A 16260-nucleotide genomic window follows, 5' to 3' on the forward strand; every position below is an offset into this window, starting at 1 on the left:
GTATCCATTCGCTGCACGTGTGCTTTGTTAAAAGCGTGCGAAGGATAACAGCATCTTTATACATTTTTTGGACTAATTTGTTCCTAGTTGGATCGGAGTGGACTAATCTGTTCTTTTTTGTGCGGTTTTGGACTGAACCGTTTCCCCACCCCGGGAGATACGTAATCAGGTTAACGAACCCTTGAAGTCCCAAAATGTTAAAAAAAAAACAAATAATAATAAGGGAAATCGGAAGGTAAAATGTGAGACAGAAAGCTGTAAAAAATTCCCACGCTAAGATAATTGTTAAACAAACTCTCAATTACACGAAGCAGAAAACAACTTCTTCTATTCGATCCAGATTTGCATTAAAATAAGAAGGAGCAACAACAAAAAGAGGAATTTCTTACATATGAAATTTCGCTGAAACAAAAACCCTAGATTTCTGCTCAGATCTTACGAAGGTAACGTCAAATTTCTCTTGTTTTTCCTCTTCTGTTATATTTGGTTTGAAAAAAGAAGACAAAATTTCTCTTATATTTTGTACTTGATCTGAGAGTTCGATATGGTATCTTCCCTACGTAATAGATCACGATTTATTTCAATTTGGTGCAAGTGTTATTTGCATTCTTTCTTAGAAGATGAAATTTGTTTTTGTGGATTACGATTCAAATTTCAGTATTATTGAAATCTAAATTTGGTTTTGTGAACTTGTCTGACTTTACTTACGGAGATTTAATTTGTTTGATACTTTAAGATTTAGCGAACTGTGTTTGAGTTAACAAATTACTTGCATTGGTTTAAGGCTGATTTAATTCTAAGCTTGCTATCAATTTTGTTTTTAGGAAGTGCAGGTCCGGTTAATTTCATTTTTAAGTGGGAGTGTGTCAGTAGGAGTGAATTAGATTGATTTTAAGGCTGGTTTGAAGGATTTCTCTTGGTTTATTGGAACTATAAATTTTGGAATTCAGCGTATATCAGAGTGGGTTGAATCTGCTATAATTTACTTTTGTCTTGGAGGTCTTTGTATAGTTTGCTGGCGTACTTGTTTGGAATTTGAAGTCGTGGAAAGATCTGCAGGGGTTTTGAATGAGAGGATATTTTGAGGGAGGGAGATGAAAGAGAAACCTGTACTTACTGGGGGACAATGACTGGAGGGTCATTGGGTCTACGTACAGCGAGCTATGGATCATTGCAGCAACAGCTGCAGAATGGTGCTTTCTTGCCAATTCATGCAACACCGCTTATTGTGCGCAAGAACTCAAAGACGCTCCTGTCTAGTTATAGAGAGAAGGAAAGGTTTCTATCTCGGATCTGCAAGTTCGCCAGTCGTAGGAGAGTTGGAATGCTGTTAGTTGTTGTTGTATCTGTTCTGGTTTTCATGTCTGTTTTATCTACACTGTGCAAAGGTTTGCTTGCCCCTTTATTACTTCTTGCTGTTATTTGGTTGTTTCGTAGTACTTTTGAATGATAAATAGAAGTGTGTTTATCATGTTGCAAGTCCAAAGAATAATCTTATCATTTAGCCAAACCTCTGATAAAAGTTGGAATGGGTAGTGTTTTCTTTTTCTAACTCAGCAAAGGTTGTACTCAATGACCACCATTTAAGATTAGAATTGAATTATCTTACTTTTCATTCTGGATTGAATTTTTTAAGAGGGAAAAGCTGTTTACTTCACTGTCTTTGTTTCTTTTTAGATGATGGCATGACCTAAGATTAATATCACTTGTTTGCAGATGACGATGCAACTACTGATTCTGAGTCTCAGCATATGTCTTCAATACCTGTACAAAACATTATTCCAGAGCGTATCCTGATTAATGGAGAACCGAGTCATAATAAGATTGATAAAAATCAAGATAAGGAGAATTATTATGTTTCACCAAATAATATTTCAATTAGTGGAGAAAATAGACTTCCTCTTCCAGTACTAAGGACAAAATTTCCTGTAGAGCATCCATGTGATAAATTTGTACTCCCATCTCCTCCTCCAAGAGACAGAAAACGGACTGGTCCACGGCGTAAGTCTGACTGTTTAAGATTCAAAGTGTACAGTAAGATATTTAGGTCAATATTATTCCACCATGAGCATATTCTGCTGGTAAATATATGCATTAACTTATGTGTGCATATGTGCACATACTAAGCCATACTATGGAACTGAATTTTGTTGCCTGCTTTTTCAGCATGCCCAGTGTGTTACCTCCCTGTTGATCAGGCAATAGCTCGTATGCCAGTCGCTCCCTCAGAATCTCCTACACTGAGGAATTTAACTTATGTGTACGAGGAAAGTCCGGTTAGAACTGAGCCATTTGGAGGGTCTGATTTTGGTGGGTATCCATCTTTAATGCAAAGGAATAATTCATTTGATATAAAAGAGTCGATGAACGTGCACTGTGGGTATAATCCCTCCCCTCTCTTTAATTATATGTTTTTGAGTACTGGGAATAGTTTGACCAATAATGATGACGTTATTACTCTCGTGGTGTTGTCTTCTCTGCCAACTTATATTAACTAGGTTTGTTAATGGAAGTAAACCGGGTCGTCAAACTGGATTTGACCTCCAGGATGCTGATCTTATTGAGATGGAGCAGTGCTACGGGGTCGTTGTTGCATCTGCCATATTTGGTATTTAGCATTGAACTGTCAGAGCGGTTTTCTGTTTTTTGTCTAAAGTGTCTCATTTATTTTATTGCTTTAACTTTTACTTGTATACTCTTGAGCAGGAAACTATGATGTAATACAGCAGCCAAAAAATATTAGTGAAGCTGCAAAGAAAAGTGTTTGCTTCTATATGTTTGTGGATGAAGAGACAGAAGCAAGTATAAGAAATACCACTACCCTTGGTGATGGAATGAAGGTTGGGTTATGGAGACTTATTCTTGTCCGTAACCTGCCTTATGCTGATGCCAGGCGCAATGGAAAGGCAAGTACACATTTCTTGAGCTATTATGGTTTGTGATACCTTCTATACATATGTGGCTTGGTACTAGTTTTTCGCATGTTGCTTCACTCCCTCTCAGTTCCATAAAAACTGTCATGTTACCGTTGTAGGCATGGTAAAGTTGTTGAATTTTCACAACAAAGAGGTTGATGTGACCAGTTTCGTGTTATACATAGATTTCCCACTAAAAGTGCTAGCAATTGAGTTCAGTATTGGATTTTTTAAAAAATTTTGATGCGTAAAACGTATTGTTAAGATGTTAGTAATAGTATGCACAAAATTATTAATGTGGTGAAAGCATTTGAATGAGATGCTATGCCGTTCAGTGGGAATATACTCCACATGTGCAGTATCCATTTGAATTAGGTAAAGATGATACGATCATGTATTGTTGCTGGAACTGTTTGACCCTTCCCTCCCTGATACAGAAGCCAAATGGGTATGCCCTATGGTATCTTTGGGACAATATGTGCTTCATATTAAGTGATTTTCTCCCCAGCAAGCCAGTTTAAGTAGGATTGCATGACCCACTTGGGAAGCCCCCTGAAGACATGCTTTCCAACGCACTTGAGAAATAAGTAGAATATTTCTTCTGTCGGGGATAACTTTCTTGGTTTACGGTAAATGAGAATTCTTGTGAACTGACTGCTTAGACCATATAATAATAAACATTATTGTTTTGTAGTTATGATTATCCTTAAACCGATTCCTTAATTATAAGCATTATTAGTAATATCGATATTGTTGTCGTGGTTAGTGGTGCCCGCATGAAAATAAATAAGACCTGGTTTTTTGGTGATAAAGTTGTCCTCATTATGTGGATCATTCCTCAAAGAAATAATCCATCAAAAAATGTGTTACCGTATCATCTGATGAGTGCGTGGTAAAGTGAATAATTTATGTACCACTGATTTTCCAATTCATCATTGATAGGGTTGCATGATAGATGGTTATTTTCGCGAAAGATGTTCAGCAAAATGAGAAGATCATCCTCGCTAAGAAGTAGCTTCGAGTTCATTCTCACGTGGGCTTAGAAGCCCAACAAGCTGAATTTTATTTCTGTCATGTGGAACCCTCCTCTAATATCAATGTTACATTTTATGAAATTGAGCTAGATTATAACTGTCACAGGTTCCAAAGCTTTTGCTGCACAGGATTTTCCCCAATTCCAAGTTCTCCTTATGGGTGGATGGAAAGCTTGAACTTGTCGTAGATCCTTACCAGATTCTTGAGAGGTGATTTTTATTATCCGTCTTCCTCATATTTTATCTATTCATTTTATGAAGTGAGGTATGGCTAGCTTGGACGTGTGATAACTTTGTATCTGCGAAGACATTTTTTAAAGAGGATCTCTGTAGTTTATGGTTATTGCGCAAGTTACCTTGTCTGTTGTCACTATTATGTACTCTGACTTGGCTATTTATGAAATCCATGGTCTGATCGTCCATAGTTGGACTCCTCCAACTATATAGTTTCTCTATTCCTGGTCTGCTCAAAAGTTGAACTTTTGTGAAAATTAAAATTTCTCAGACTGGAACATTAGGGTCCTTAGTCAAAACAGTGATTGCCTTAGTTTATTTTGAAGATTACCCCATGTTCTTGCCGAGACTTGATTGCTGGCTCTGTTAATACTGTTTATCTCTGTTTATTCCTAGACACACTACTATGATCTAGTGGACTAGTTGTTATACATTTGGATCACCACCTGTTCTATTTCTTCCATTTTCAATTTGTACGAGTTGCAACCATCATTGCATCGTTTAATGTCACCAGGGTGTATGTTAGATGCACCATTACAGGTTTTAGGGCATTCACTGTTAGTAGGTACGCGTGGTCAATTTGCTAATGCTAATCATTCCAGTTCACTTTTTAGCACCTAAGCCAATGTGTCTAGCTTCCTTGACCATCACGTTTGTATTGCTTCTATAGTTTGAGTTGTCTTAATATAATTGACGGTGGTGACGCTGAGTGGGAGTTTTTCATTCTCTTTCAAGAAAAAGAAGAGTAGGACTATCTTACACATGACAATATGGGGAGTAAATTATAAAAGATCTACCGGAAACTGAGATTGTTAGACAAAGATTGAAATTCTGTATTAGTACTCCTGAAACAAACAATATATGGGGTCCATTCTTCATAACTCATTCCCTTGCAAATAAAAGTATGGAGTGTGTTGATATGCCTGCTTTAAGGGTCCTTGAAGATAATTTGATTCTAATTATACCCCCTTGATTTTCAATCAATGCATGAACGTCTCTTTGGGGTGTTGAACTTATTCTTATACCAACATGTTGTTGTGTCTTTTATGGTCTGGCCTACAAATACCATCAAATGTTAACGATGTTGAATTTGAATTATTGAATGGATGCTGAAATTCAAGCTTCACCATAACATCAAGCTCTCATTCACACTGAGACTAAATTAGCTATTTTAATAGATGATTAGTTGGGACTGGATCTTTACGACCTTGATGTGAGAAAGATATGAATTATATTTAACTTACGCCCTTTTTGCAACCTTCCCCATATTGATTTTGCTTTCATTCTCCATGTATTAGATTTGGTAGGACTTTTATGTACCTCGAAATACTTTTGGTGATTTGCTTAACCCGTTGTTTTTCAGATTCTTGTGGAGGAAGAATGCCACTTTTGCCATCTCCCGGCACTATAAACGTTTTGATGTGATTGAGGAGGCAGAGGCTAATAAAGCTGCTGGGAAGTACGAAAATGCTTCCATTGATTTTCAGATTGATTTTTATAAGGGAGAAGGTTTGACTCCTTATACTGAAGCCAAGCTTCCAATCACCAGCGGTGAGTTCATGATTCCTCTTCTGTTTTGCGTTACTTCAAATTTTCCGTGTTCTTCATCTCAACTTAAGTTGCCCTTCTTTACAGATGTTCCTGAAGGATGTGTTATCATTAGAGAGCACATTCCAGTTACCAACCTCTTTACGTGTCTCTGGTTCAACGAAGTGGACCGTTTTACTTCCAGAGATCAGCTCAGCTTTTCCACAGTAAGGGACAAGATAATGTCAAAAGTTAAATGGGGGGTCGACATGTTTTTAGACTGTGAAAGGCGCAACTTTGTGGTTCAGGTATTCTTTTTGCTAATCACATCACCCGTGTATTCATTATTCATGACTCGTACTAGTAAAATATGTGGAGAAACTCAGAAATATATCTTATTTGATCATCTTGCCTTTCCTCAAAAAAGAAAACAAAAAAACATGTTGTGAGAAGCACAATGTTGAGAACTTCAAAAAATAAATAATCTTACTGACCTTCAAAAAAAAAAAAAATCATCTTGCCTTTCTAGTCTTCCAATTGTGAAGTATATGTAGTTAGGAGTACAATGTTGAGAACTTGGTACCCATGGGAGATACTGACCTGCATATAGACATTGTCTGATCGACATTGTTATCACGATTTCCTGCATCACATATGGTTTTTCTCTCTCAAAACTAGGAATGTCCTGTCAATATAAAGATATTCTAAGATTTCTTATAACTTACAAGGAGTCTGTGATATCCAACCTGTTTAATTGAGAGATGGATAGCTTTTGTGGATGTTAATATGAAGACTTGATGGTGCTTATTTAATTATTTTATTTTTTTATGTGGTCTTATTCTTCTCATATATTATGTATCCAAACTTATGAGATTCCGTTCTGCAGACTTATCATAGAGATGTGTTGGAACACATGCCTCCTCCAATTGTAGCGGTTAAAAGGCCATCAGTTTCGACGAATGAACCTCGAGGAAAATCTTCCCATGTCACTATTGCAGATAGGTTTGTAAAATCTCCAACAAAAAGAAACCCACCTAAGCATGGTAGAGAAAGACGACCAGGTTCAAGGCGCCATCGAAAAGTTTCTGTTGGCAGTAGAGATAACAATTCAATTTAAATATATTTACTAATTCTTTTTCCACTTTGAAGTATTTCAATACTATTCATTACAGGAAGGGACACGATTAAGCTGATTAGCAAAGTAGATCCGCTCTTAAAAAAAGAGAAGAACTTTTCTGATTTTTGTCTGGAATTGTTGATATATATCTACTATATTCTTTCGTTTCGGTTGTAAATATTTAAGTTCCAAATAAAGTATCAAATAATTTTCTCTCCATTTTGGTAACATTGTCTGCTAGGAGATGAAAGTTGTTTCTGTATCTCGTTCGGTTATTCAGGTTATGAATGCAGGCCTTACATATACCTTAAATTGTTCTTTTCTTTTTTTCTTGAAGAATTGGGATTGTTTGAGAATAGCGTTGAAAGTGGCTGCACAAAATCTCTGTAACTAAGAAATAGACGGCTTCTCTGTTAATGTTCAACCCATGGATGCTAATAGGGAGTACCAGTTTGCTTGGGGGTGTACCATTTCAAAAATATAAGATGATTTGTCTTATATGGAATTTGGTACACCCCGAATAAAACGGCAACCCTATTAGCAACTTGTGCGTTTTCTTTACATCGGAGATGTATTTTTACTTTGTCACACATGGGTCCGTTTGGCATGCCAATATTGACGATGCAAGATATTGCCAGTTAAATGTAGTAATGTTGTTAGAGTAGTGAAAACAAGTTAAATGTAGTTGTAATGTCATGCGTTAGAGTAGTGAAAACAAGTAACACCAATAGAGGGATTTGCTCAGTCATCATGATGTAAGTAAGTTTCAGTTCTTCCTCCTTTCAATCTGTGTTTTTCCGGTTATGAACTCTTCGAAAGTTCAGCTCATCAACTATTTAATTAGTACTCCCCCCGTCCCCGATATATAGACGGAGAAGTGAGTTTCTCTTAAAATAAGAATTTTTTTTTGATTTCCTACATTTTCATCCTCTTTTCTGTTTCACCCTTTGTACAATTTCCAACATTAGGGACATTAACTTAATTATAATGATAACTACCTATAATAAATAAGGATAATATGTGGAAAAACCCATCTTGGAATTGAAAGTCCGCCTATCTAATGGGACTACAAATTTTTACAACTCCGCTTATATATTGGGGACGGAGGGAGTAGTTTGTTAACCTTATTTCTCAATTATTTAGCTAGATTTACAAACCCAATCATCCAAGTTTTCTATATTCTTAAGATCAAACATCAAAGTAACCTTAACAATAACAACTGCAACTTCATTAACAAAACATTTCTTTTTTACACTCAGTCCAGTTTAAGAAGAAAAAAATCAGACACTTGCTTCAACTCCGACTGGAAAAATGCTACCCAAGATTAACATTACCAGAACAGCCTACCAAAGCACTAAAGCTTCGGATTAGACAAACATAAAGCAAAGCTTTATTTACACCGTAACCATCAGAAACACTACCATCACACACACACACTTCCGGCTGACCACCACCAACAACATCCAAATCAGTTTTCTGCTACTCATCTTTCTCAAAAAACCTACTTCAAAATAAATAAATTAAAAAAAATCAACAAACCATACACAGTTTCAACAATGAACGAAAATGAAAGACTAATTACCTCCCTCAACCTCAGCAAAAATAAGCACTAACAGAACCTCCACGAAGAAGCACATGATATCTATACGAACTTAATCTCCAAAATTCCTCCTCCAAAGGCTCTTCCGATGCTCTCCAAATGATCACCACTGACTACACTTATTTCTGAGTTAAGGACAAATCTTTGTCCTTATCAAGAATATTATCATGAGCATCCCTCAAACTCAGAATATTGTTTCTACACCTTCTCTCCTTCAAATATTTATGAAGAACAACCTCCATCAATTGGACTCTAGACTGTTGTTTAATCATGGACTTTTCATGTCTATCATCTCTAGCATAATTACCCATAACTTTTTGAAATGACGAGGGTACCAAGTACACCAAAATATTTTTAATATAAAACCTATATAGACTCACCTTGTATAATTTTCTCGTAACAATAACGACCTCAAGATTATTTCAACAAGGCAATCTTGGTAATATTCAAAGTTCGATTTGAACTAACTATAATATCTTTACCAAGATGTGATTAATGTAATCTGGCATACGCATGTGAGTCCCAAGAAAAATTCCATTATACTGAGTTGCTTCACCGTTGTGAAGATTTCCACGCTCAACTTATTTGGGTCATAACTAAATATGTTCTAGTAACCAGTTTACTTATCAATCACCCAAGTTAATCATTTGATCAGTAGTACAACACAGTAAAAGTTCTTCCGTTTATATCAATAAATTCTTTTGGTCAAAAGATCAAACCAAGACAATAATATCGAAATAATCAATCTTGATGAACAAGATCTCTCCAAGAAAATAACTGTCACTAAACAGTTTGTTCGAACTTTTTCAAATCTTATGTTTATCAAAATAAACAGCTTGTTAATCCCAGAGAATTATGGCCACAAAAAGTGATACAAAGATTATAACCAAATGAGAGGATTTCAAGTCTTCAATCTTCAATTTCAAACTTCAAATAACCGCTGAAAACAACTTGATTCCACAGTTGATCAAACATGCAAAACAAAGTCTGTAACGTTGATCTATCATTAATTCTATCTCACAGATCCATAATCACTTAGATCTGTGATAGTCAAACATTTAAACAAACTTTGAGTGGCCTTATATCAGAAGAGAAAGACCATAAAATAAACAAGTTTGATCTATCGAAGATAACTATACCATTAATTATTAAAAAATAATAAACAAAAGAAACTAAAGCAGTGTGATTCTTAGTTTTCCCTCCAACAATACTACTAGAGTTCCGTAAACCCAAAGAAGTCTTTAACAAAAGTGTTTGTACCTAAAAATTACTCTTAGGCAAAACGATGTATTGTCGAAGTACTTTATTTAGGTTCGCGGATCAAAATCGTGCAGGACGAGCCTAAACCAAGACAATGGCCGTTCACCTCTTGCTTCGGTTACAAGGATAGAAGATCAGTTGATCTTAGGAAAGGAGAGCAAAGAAAGTTGAAGAATCACAGTGACGATGAATTATGTTGTAATGTTGTCGAACTATGGAAGGATCAGAGCTTGAGAAAGGTAAGCTTTTTATGTTCTTCTGAATAGAAAAATGAGTCTATTTGTAGCTGTAAGGGTCACAAACTGTTTCCTTGTAAGTAGTGTAGGTAGTGAAGGAATAGAAAGGTGGAGATCGTGGATATAATTGTAGAGTCATGTCGACTTTACTACGAAAACTTCTTGACCACCACTCTATCATCTCTTCAACTGCTCTAAACTGTCACCACTACTCTTTACTTTCTCATCATGGGGTGTTTCCACGCTGCATGTTGCTATTCACCACCAGACCAATACCCCATGAAGAATTCCCCCATATAACATGTTTTGACTTCTCATAAGAATTAGTGGAGTCATGGACTACATCTTGTCTTTGGACAAGTTACAGTCACGGGGCACATGATAACTTGGCCATGGATTGGCCATGATCAAATTGACAACTGGCCATTGTGTTGTGTCCTATGATAGCTTGGTCAATCTTGGAAAAGGAAGAATTGATAAGGGTTGACACGCTGCCATATCTTGTCAGCTTGGCCAAGGATGAGAAGTAACATGGCCAAGCTTGGATAAGAACGAGAAGTAAAGATGGCCAAGCTTGTTAGTTTGGCCAAGGTGTGAGCTGTTAGCGCGGACGACATATGGTACTGGCACAAACAACATGGGATTGCTAGCGTAGGAGACACGGGCTTGCTAGTCCGTCCAACTTGGCCGGTGGAGATGCTATCCAACTTGGCCCATTGCTGGCGCTGGCCAACTGGACCTGTTTCTGGCACTGGCCAACTTGCCAATGCTGAAAACTTGGCAAACGCTGCTGGAAACTTGGAAGGAGGCTGGAAACTTGGACAACGCTACTGAGAACTTGGCCCGGGTGACATGGCGATGGCCACGTGTTGGTGATGGCACTTTGTTTGTACCTTGGCCATGGCCTGCCTAGAGTTTCCCATCGCATGAGATCTGGAAACTTCTTATCTTCGGTAGGAAACTTTTCATCTTTCTAACCAAAACTTTTTCCACAAAGAAAAGAAGAAATGGTTTTTGTAGATGGTGAAATTGGATAAGGGGTAAAAGTGTCATTTCAAGACCATATGACAAAATTCAACTCTCATGGGAGAGGTTAAGCTCTTGGCCTTCAAGGCACCCCTAGATACGATTTCTATTATACGTCCTCGCGAGACACTATTGGTTGTGATGCCGTGATTCCTAGCACACATCCCCGTGAGATACTGCTGGTCACATAGGTTCTGTAGAGCGTAAAACGTCCCCGACATACTTATAAACCAGAACAACTACAATTCCATCATGCCTTCGCGAGACGCAGATGATTGTGATGCCATGATTCCTAGTATACATCCTCGACGAGATACTGCTGGTCATATAGGCTCTCTAGATGCGTAAAAACGTCCCCGACGGACTTATGACCCAGAGTGAAAATATGCATGTCTCCTGTATGTACGACTCATCCTATTTGAGATTAATGACTGATTCCTAGTACATCATCGCGAGATACACTGGTCATGTCTACTCTAGGCTCTGACTCGACTTACTGAGGTTTACAAATAATTCATAGGACATCATCGCAAGATACACTGGTTATTCTTCCTCTGAGCCATTTTTACAGATTCCCAGAACATCCTTCTGAGATACACTGGCCATGTCGGCCCCATAAATACGTACACAATTGATTCCTAGCACATATCTGCAAGATACACTGGTCAAGGACAAGCGAGCCAAAGTCTTGCGGTGATATTAATCGGGCGTACAAAACCTTTTCTCTCTCTACATGACGAGTCCCAGCTGACCACATAGAGATTCAGATATGTTAAGAAAATCTTCATAGAGATTTTGGTTCGTCCTCAAAATATCGGAGAGATTCACATCTCTCTGCAAAATCGCGGAGAAATTCACATATCTCGGCAAAATCTCTCTGCAAAATCTCGGAGAGATTCACACCCCCTGCAAAATTTGGGAGAGATCAAATCTCTCCTCAAAATCTCGGAGAGATTCAAATCTCTCAAGAAAATCTCAGACAAGGCTGAATATTCCTCATGATAGGCACGAGCCTCATGTAGGAATCGAGTCTCCTTTTTAGACTCTCCACACGAATTCTGAGGCATTTCATGCCTTTTCACGTGACTCATCCTAGTCATTATTACAGATTGGAGAATATCTCTCTATCTTGGCCAACTCGGCTAAAGGGAATATTTCTCTCTCTCAACACATCATCACAAAGGATGACTCAACTTCACATAAATGGGGGGATATCAATTAGGGTTTTGGTCTGGCGGTCTACGACACGTGTGAGAAATACCCGGCCTATTTATCACCGCAGAAGAGAGTAAAGGCGGTGGAATAATGAGATAAACTCAACCTAGTTTATCTCTATTCCTGAAGAGACGGGAGAATTGATCCGCACGGCAAAGAAAGAAATCCTCATATTCACCGACCTGAGCTTATAGAATTAAGCTATAAATATGTCCTCTATTTTCTCCAAGCTATCATCATCTTTCTCATAAACTCTCGGAGCAATTCTTCTTCAAACCCTAGAATTCTCTGATATCTCTCTTCGTCTGTTTCCTCCCTAAGACCAGCGTTAAACCTCTTACATGTGACTGAAGCAGCCTTTGAAGGGACATTGTACGTGGTTTAGGCAGAGACTGTTCGTACTCAACCTCCCGTAACTCACTTTCAGAAACCCTAGAATCCCACTTCTAACCTCTCTCAGATTTTAGGTAACTACATTTTGGCGACCACAGTAGGAGGTTGTTCACTCAGTTACAGATATCAATCATGGTCTCTTATGAAGGAATACGATACCACCAATACAAACACATAAACGCTCCATTGATTCAGTCTCTGTAAATCCGTTACAGGCTTCGCCGAGAAAAATAACCTACCAGCACTTTCTCGAGTTTGACCTTAGTGAATACGTTAGTGCGTCCGGATCACATGGATCTCTTCCTGCATAACAAAACGCCCTAGTAACCTATTTTCATAAAAATATACTTCTAATCCTTGAAAACGTTGGATAAGGACCAAGGAGAACTCCCAGAGACTCAACAGAATCTTGCAAAATCTCATATCGATATCCAGACTTATCTTAAAACGCCTTTAGAGTTACCATTAGGGATAGATCCAACAAATCTAGATCGAGTACACGTTTCCTAAAGAAGGAGTATTAAAACTGCTGAAAATAGCACTGACGGGATCTTGCCTGCAATCGACCTCACCGGAAAAGATAAAGCTCATTAGGAACGCGACAGATTAACTATAGCATGAGGCACTAAGGATCTAAAACATCTAATAAAACACTAAGAAAGAAGTTCTAACAAAGATTAACCTGAATCTAAACCCTCTCTAAAATAAATACAAGAACTCCTCTCTGATGTTACATATATAACAATGATTTGGTTTACAAATAGAATATAAACACAAAATAAACATAGCGGAAACCAACCAACTAACGAAACCAACTCCTCGAAGCTTTCATCGCCACATGCACATCTTGAATTTGTCTCTGAAACTGAAAGTGGGAATGACTGAGCACATCATTCCTAGAAGGGGTGCCCAGTAGAAATAACAACTAACTTTCAAGTAATCCCTAAAATTATTTGGAAACAATGCAGGTTTTGCTAAAACCCGATAAAACACGGAAATACAGATAAAGCATATTAAAATAATAATTGTACTGAAATACAAAGTTGAGCGACGCCTTCCTTCAGGGTAGCAAGGCATGACTGTTGGGAATCTTCAATGATCATTAAAGTACCGTGAGGTTTTCCGGCCTCGAAGTCATAAAAAATATGTACCTTACCAGTACCTCATTCTGCGCGCACTCTACATATCAAGTATGCAAAGAAACTAATGGTAACAACATTATATCCGACAGAAGTGCTTACATGGTGGAGGTGCTCAGTCAACCCACGCGTAAATTCAACCGTCATGTATAAGATTTTCAACATCATTCTCTCTAAACACCAAAACATAATATAATAACTTTTGAAAGTAATTTAAAAGAATAACAAACATCCATGTACAAGACATGCGTTGCCCGTACAGAAATAGGGAAAATAATATTCAGTAACACGAATACACACCTAATAGTTTATTAGTGGCAGAAATTTTCACTCCTTTAGCGCATAAATATAGATATAACTTTTGGGGCACACATCTCACACCAATCAAAAGGAAACCTTCTCCCTTTCATGCTAACAATAAATAAAGAATGTAACCACTTTCCAGTAAATGGAAAGAATCACTTTTTGAAAATAAGTAATTACTTCCAAAACACATATATTAGTTGTTTCTAAATATCCAATCCCATCCTAAAATATAAAAGAAAACTAATTTGTATTACACACATATATACATGCATACACGTATCATATACTAACAAAGATATGCATGAATTTTACAAAAGATAGATTTGTAAAACAATAATGAATACAAGAGAGTTTGTTATCGATTCCCACCTCTTTTGATGACAAGCCATGCATACCTTTCATACGCCTACCTCGAGATTCACAATTGACCGATTCATCCTTTGCATCGATCGTTGTTAATAAAGAGTAACTGTCAATCACACAAGCAATCTAAGAGATTATCCAAAAGTCTCACACAAGGCTCATAACACAATCTCATACAATTCTCTAGATATAAGATAAGTGAACTATCTAATGGTTCTAAGCCCATCTATGGTTCCACACATTTTCATTATCTAACTTTAGCATACAAAGGTTTACTAATCCAGTTAGATTGGTTCTATAGTCCATTAGATATGTCTTATGAATATCTACAACTTTGTAGAAGGAACCAAAGGCTAGTTCGGACCATAAAGGGTCCAAAGTATCAAACTAGGAAAGTTAGGCCTAAGCCCAAGTCCACTAACCCGTCCCATTAATCTAAGGCTTGGTCCAACCGGGTTAACTAACGGTCAATAACGGTCAACTAACAGTCCCCGTCCAAGGTCAGGTCAACAGTCAAACGAGTCAACTCGTCATGGTTCACTGAGTCAATTATGGACAGGTCTGGTTAATGAGTTAACTTAGTCAGATTAACTAAATCAGACAAGGTAAATCAGTCAGACATCTGACTGGAACCAGGGTTCAGATACAGGCCTAGACACAAACCAAAACATAAATGCAAACACATAATCCCTATTACAGACTTCAATTTAATACTTTTTCTACAAAAATCCATTTTATTACTTCATAAGGAATTTAACCTAAACTACACAACCATCACTACTTTTTAGCAGCAACACAGTCTAATTACTCCCAATTCTCAATCTTTATTTTCAATCAATACTTCATCAAATATATATCAACAACTCTTATAGCATCATCACCAATCTCATGAAATGACATTCATCTGAGTTAATACTTCATATTCAAACTCAACAGCTAATCAACTGCAACTCTAGTACTTTTCAATTAAAACTATCTTCATTATCAGTTCCATGTCAATCAACACAAACAACACCATAAGTTCAGTTCTTCATTGCATCACAATTCATCCCCAGACAACTCTCAAACCACCACCATCACAACATCCTCTTAAGCAAGTTCTGTAACACAATCTTCAGAACTGCCATGTCTCTGCTCAACCCATCAGCATTACCAAATCATCCATCATCTAACTGCAACTACCTGCAATTCCAATACCAGTTCCACTTATATACCATGACCACCAACCTATCCAGACTAACACACAACAACATTATCCGAGGCACAAACTCATAATTCTAACACCACCACCACCATACTTCAACTCAGGCAATTACACAAATACAAAATTGTAACACGGCCACCAATTCAACTTTACTATTTCAGCATCACTATCTCCATATACACATCACTTACTTCATATTCTCAACGTACGCCCTGCATATTGAACACCAACAACTTCTTTATTTCTTTACCAAGAATTTGGATTACAACAGCAACTCCATTACTTCTTACTCAAATACATCCATTTATCTATCACCTACACATTCAAACTACAACTGTTGCAACCTTTCTCTACCAGCTCCATTAGCTTTAATAATAACTCAACACATAACCTCCATTCCCCTGAAATGAAATCTCAGAATCACCAGAACCACAATCAGTTCATGTTACTAACTTCATCCTTTCTAATTCATTATAGCCTGTAATTTCCTCCATCAGTTTCATCAATTTCAGCTCAATTCTACAAACCCTAATTTCTGATTTGATTTACTGGGAAACTAAAATTAAACCTAATACATTCATCTATACTTCAATTAACAACAAACCCATTACTAAAAAACAAACAACACATCAATTCACACAAAATATAGCTTAATAAAGAAACCCTAATTTACCTGGTTTTGATTTAACAC

General features: G+C 37.2%; 1 protein-coding gene across 3 annotated transcripts; it reads left to right on the plus strand.

Moving 5' to 3' along the window:
• Window positions 1-221: 221 nt before the first annotated feature.
• On the plus strand, window positions 222-7088 carry LOC113287625. 3 transcript variants are annotated; one of them, XM_026536416.1, is made up of 10 exons: window positions 222-443; window positions 825-1388; window positions 1717-2001; window positions 2167-2380; window positions 2499-2608; window positions 2707-2906; window positions 4056-4159; window positions 5547-5734; window positions 5819-6018; window positions 6597-7088. In XM_026536416.1, the coding sequence occupies exons 2-10, from the start codon at window positions 1127-1129 to the stop codon at window positions 6825-6827; spliced, it is 1794 nt and encodes a 597-aa protein (XP_026392201.1). In that variant the 5' UTR covers window positions 222-443; window positions 825-1126; the 3' UTR covers window positions 6828-7088. The 3 variants fall into 3 exon arrangements, with proteins under 3 accessions (XP_026392201.1, XP_026392202.1, XP_026392203.1); XM_026536417.1 differs by having other exon boundaries at window positions 834-1388; XM_026536418.1 differs by lacking the exon at window positions 825-1388.
• Window positions 7089-16260: the final 9172 nt, after the last annotated feature.

The sequence above is a fragment of the Papaver somniferum genome, chromosome 6 (genome assembly GCF_003573695.1).
Source record: "Papaver somniferum cultivar HN1 chromosome 6, ASM357369v1, whole genome shotgun sequence".
In the NCBI taxonomy this organism is placed as follows: domain Eukaryota; kingdom Viridiplantae; phylum Streptophyta; class Magnoliopsida; order Ranunculales; family Papaveraceae; genus Papaver; species Papaver somniferum.

Coding starts and splice junctions, on each gene's coding strand:
- LOC113287625 (XM_026536416.1), top strand. CDS start 1,127: ATGACTGGAGGGTCATTGGGTCTACGTACAGCGAGCTATGGATCATTG. Junction 2,381..2,498: donor TCGATGAACGTGCACTGTGG/GTATAATCCCTC, acceptor TATATTAACTAG/GTTTGTTAATGGAAGTAAAC. Junction 4,160..5,546: donor CCTTACCAGATTCTTGAGAG/GTGATTTTTATT, acceptor GTTGTTTTTCAG/ATTCTTGTGGAGGAAGAATG.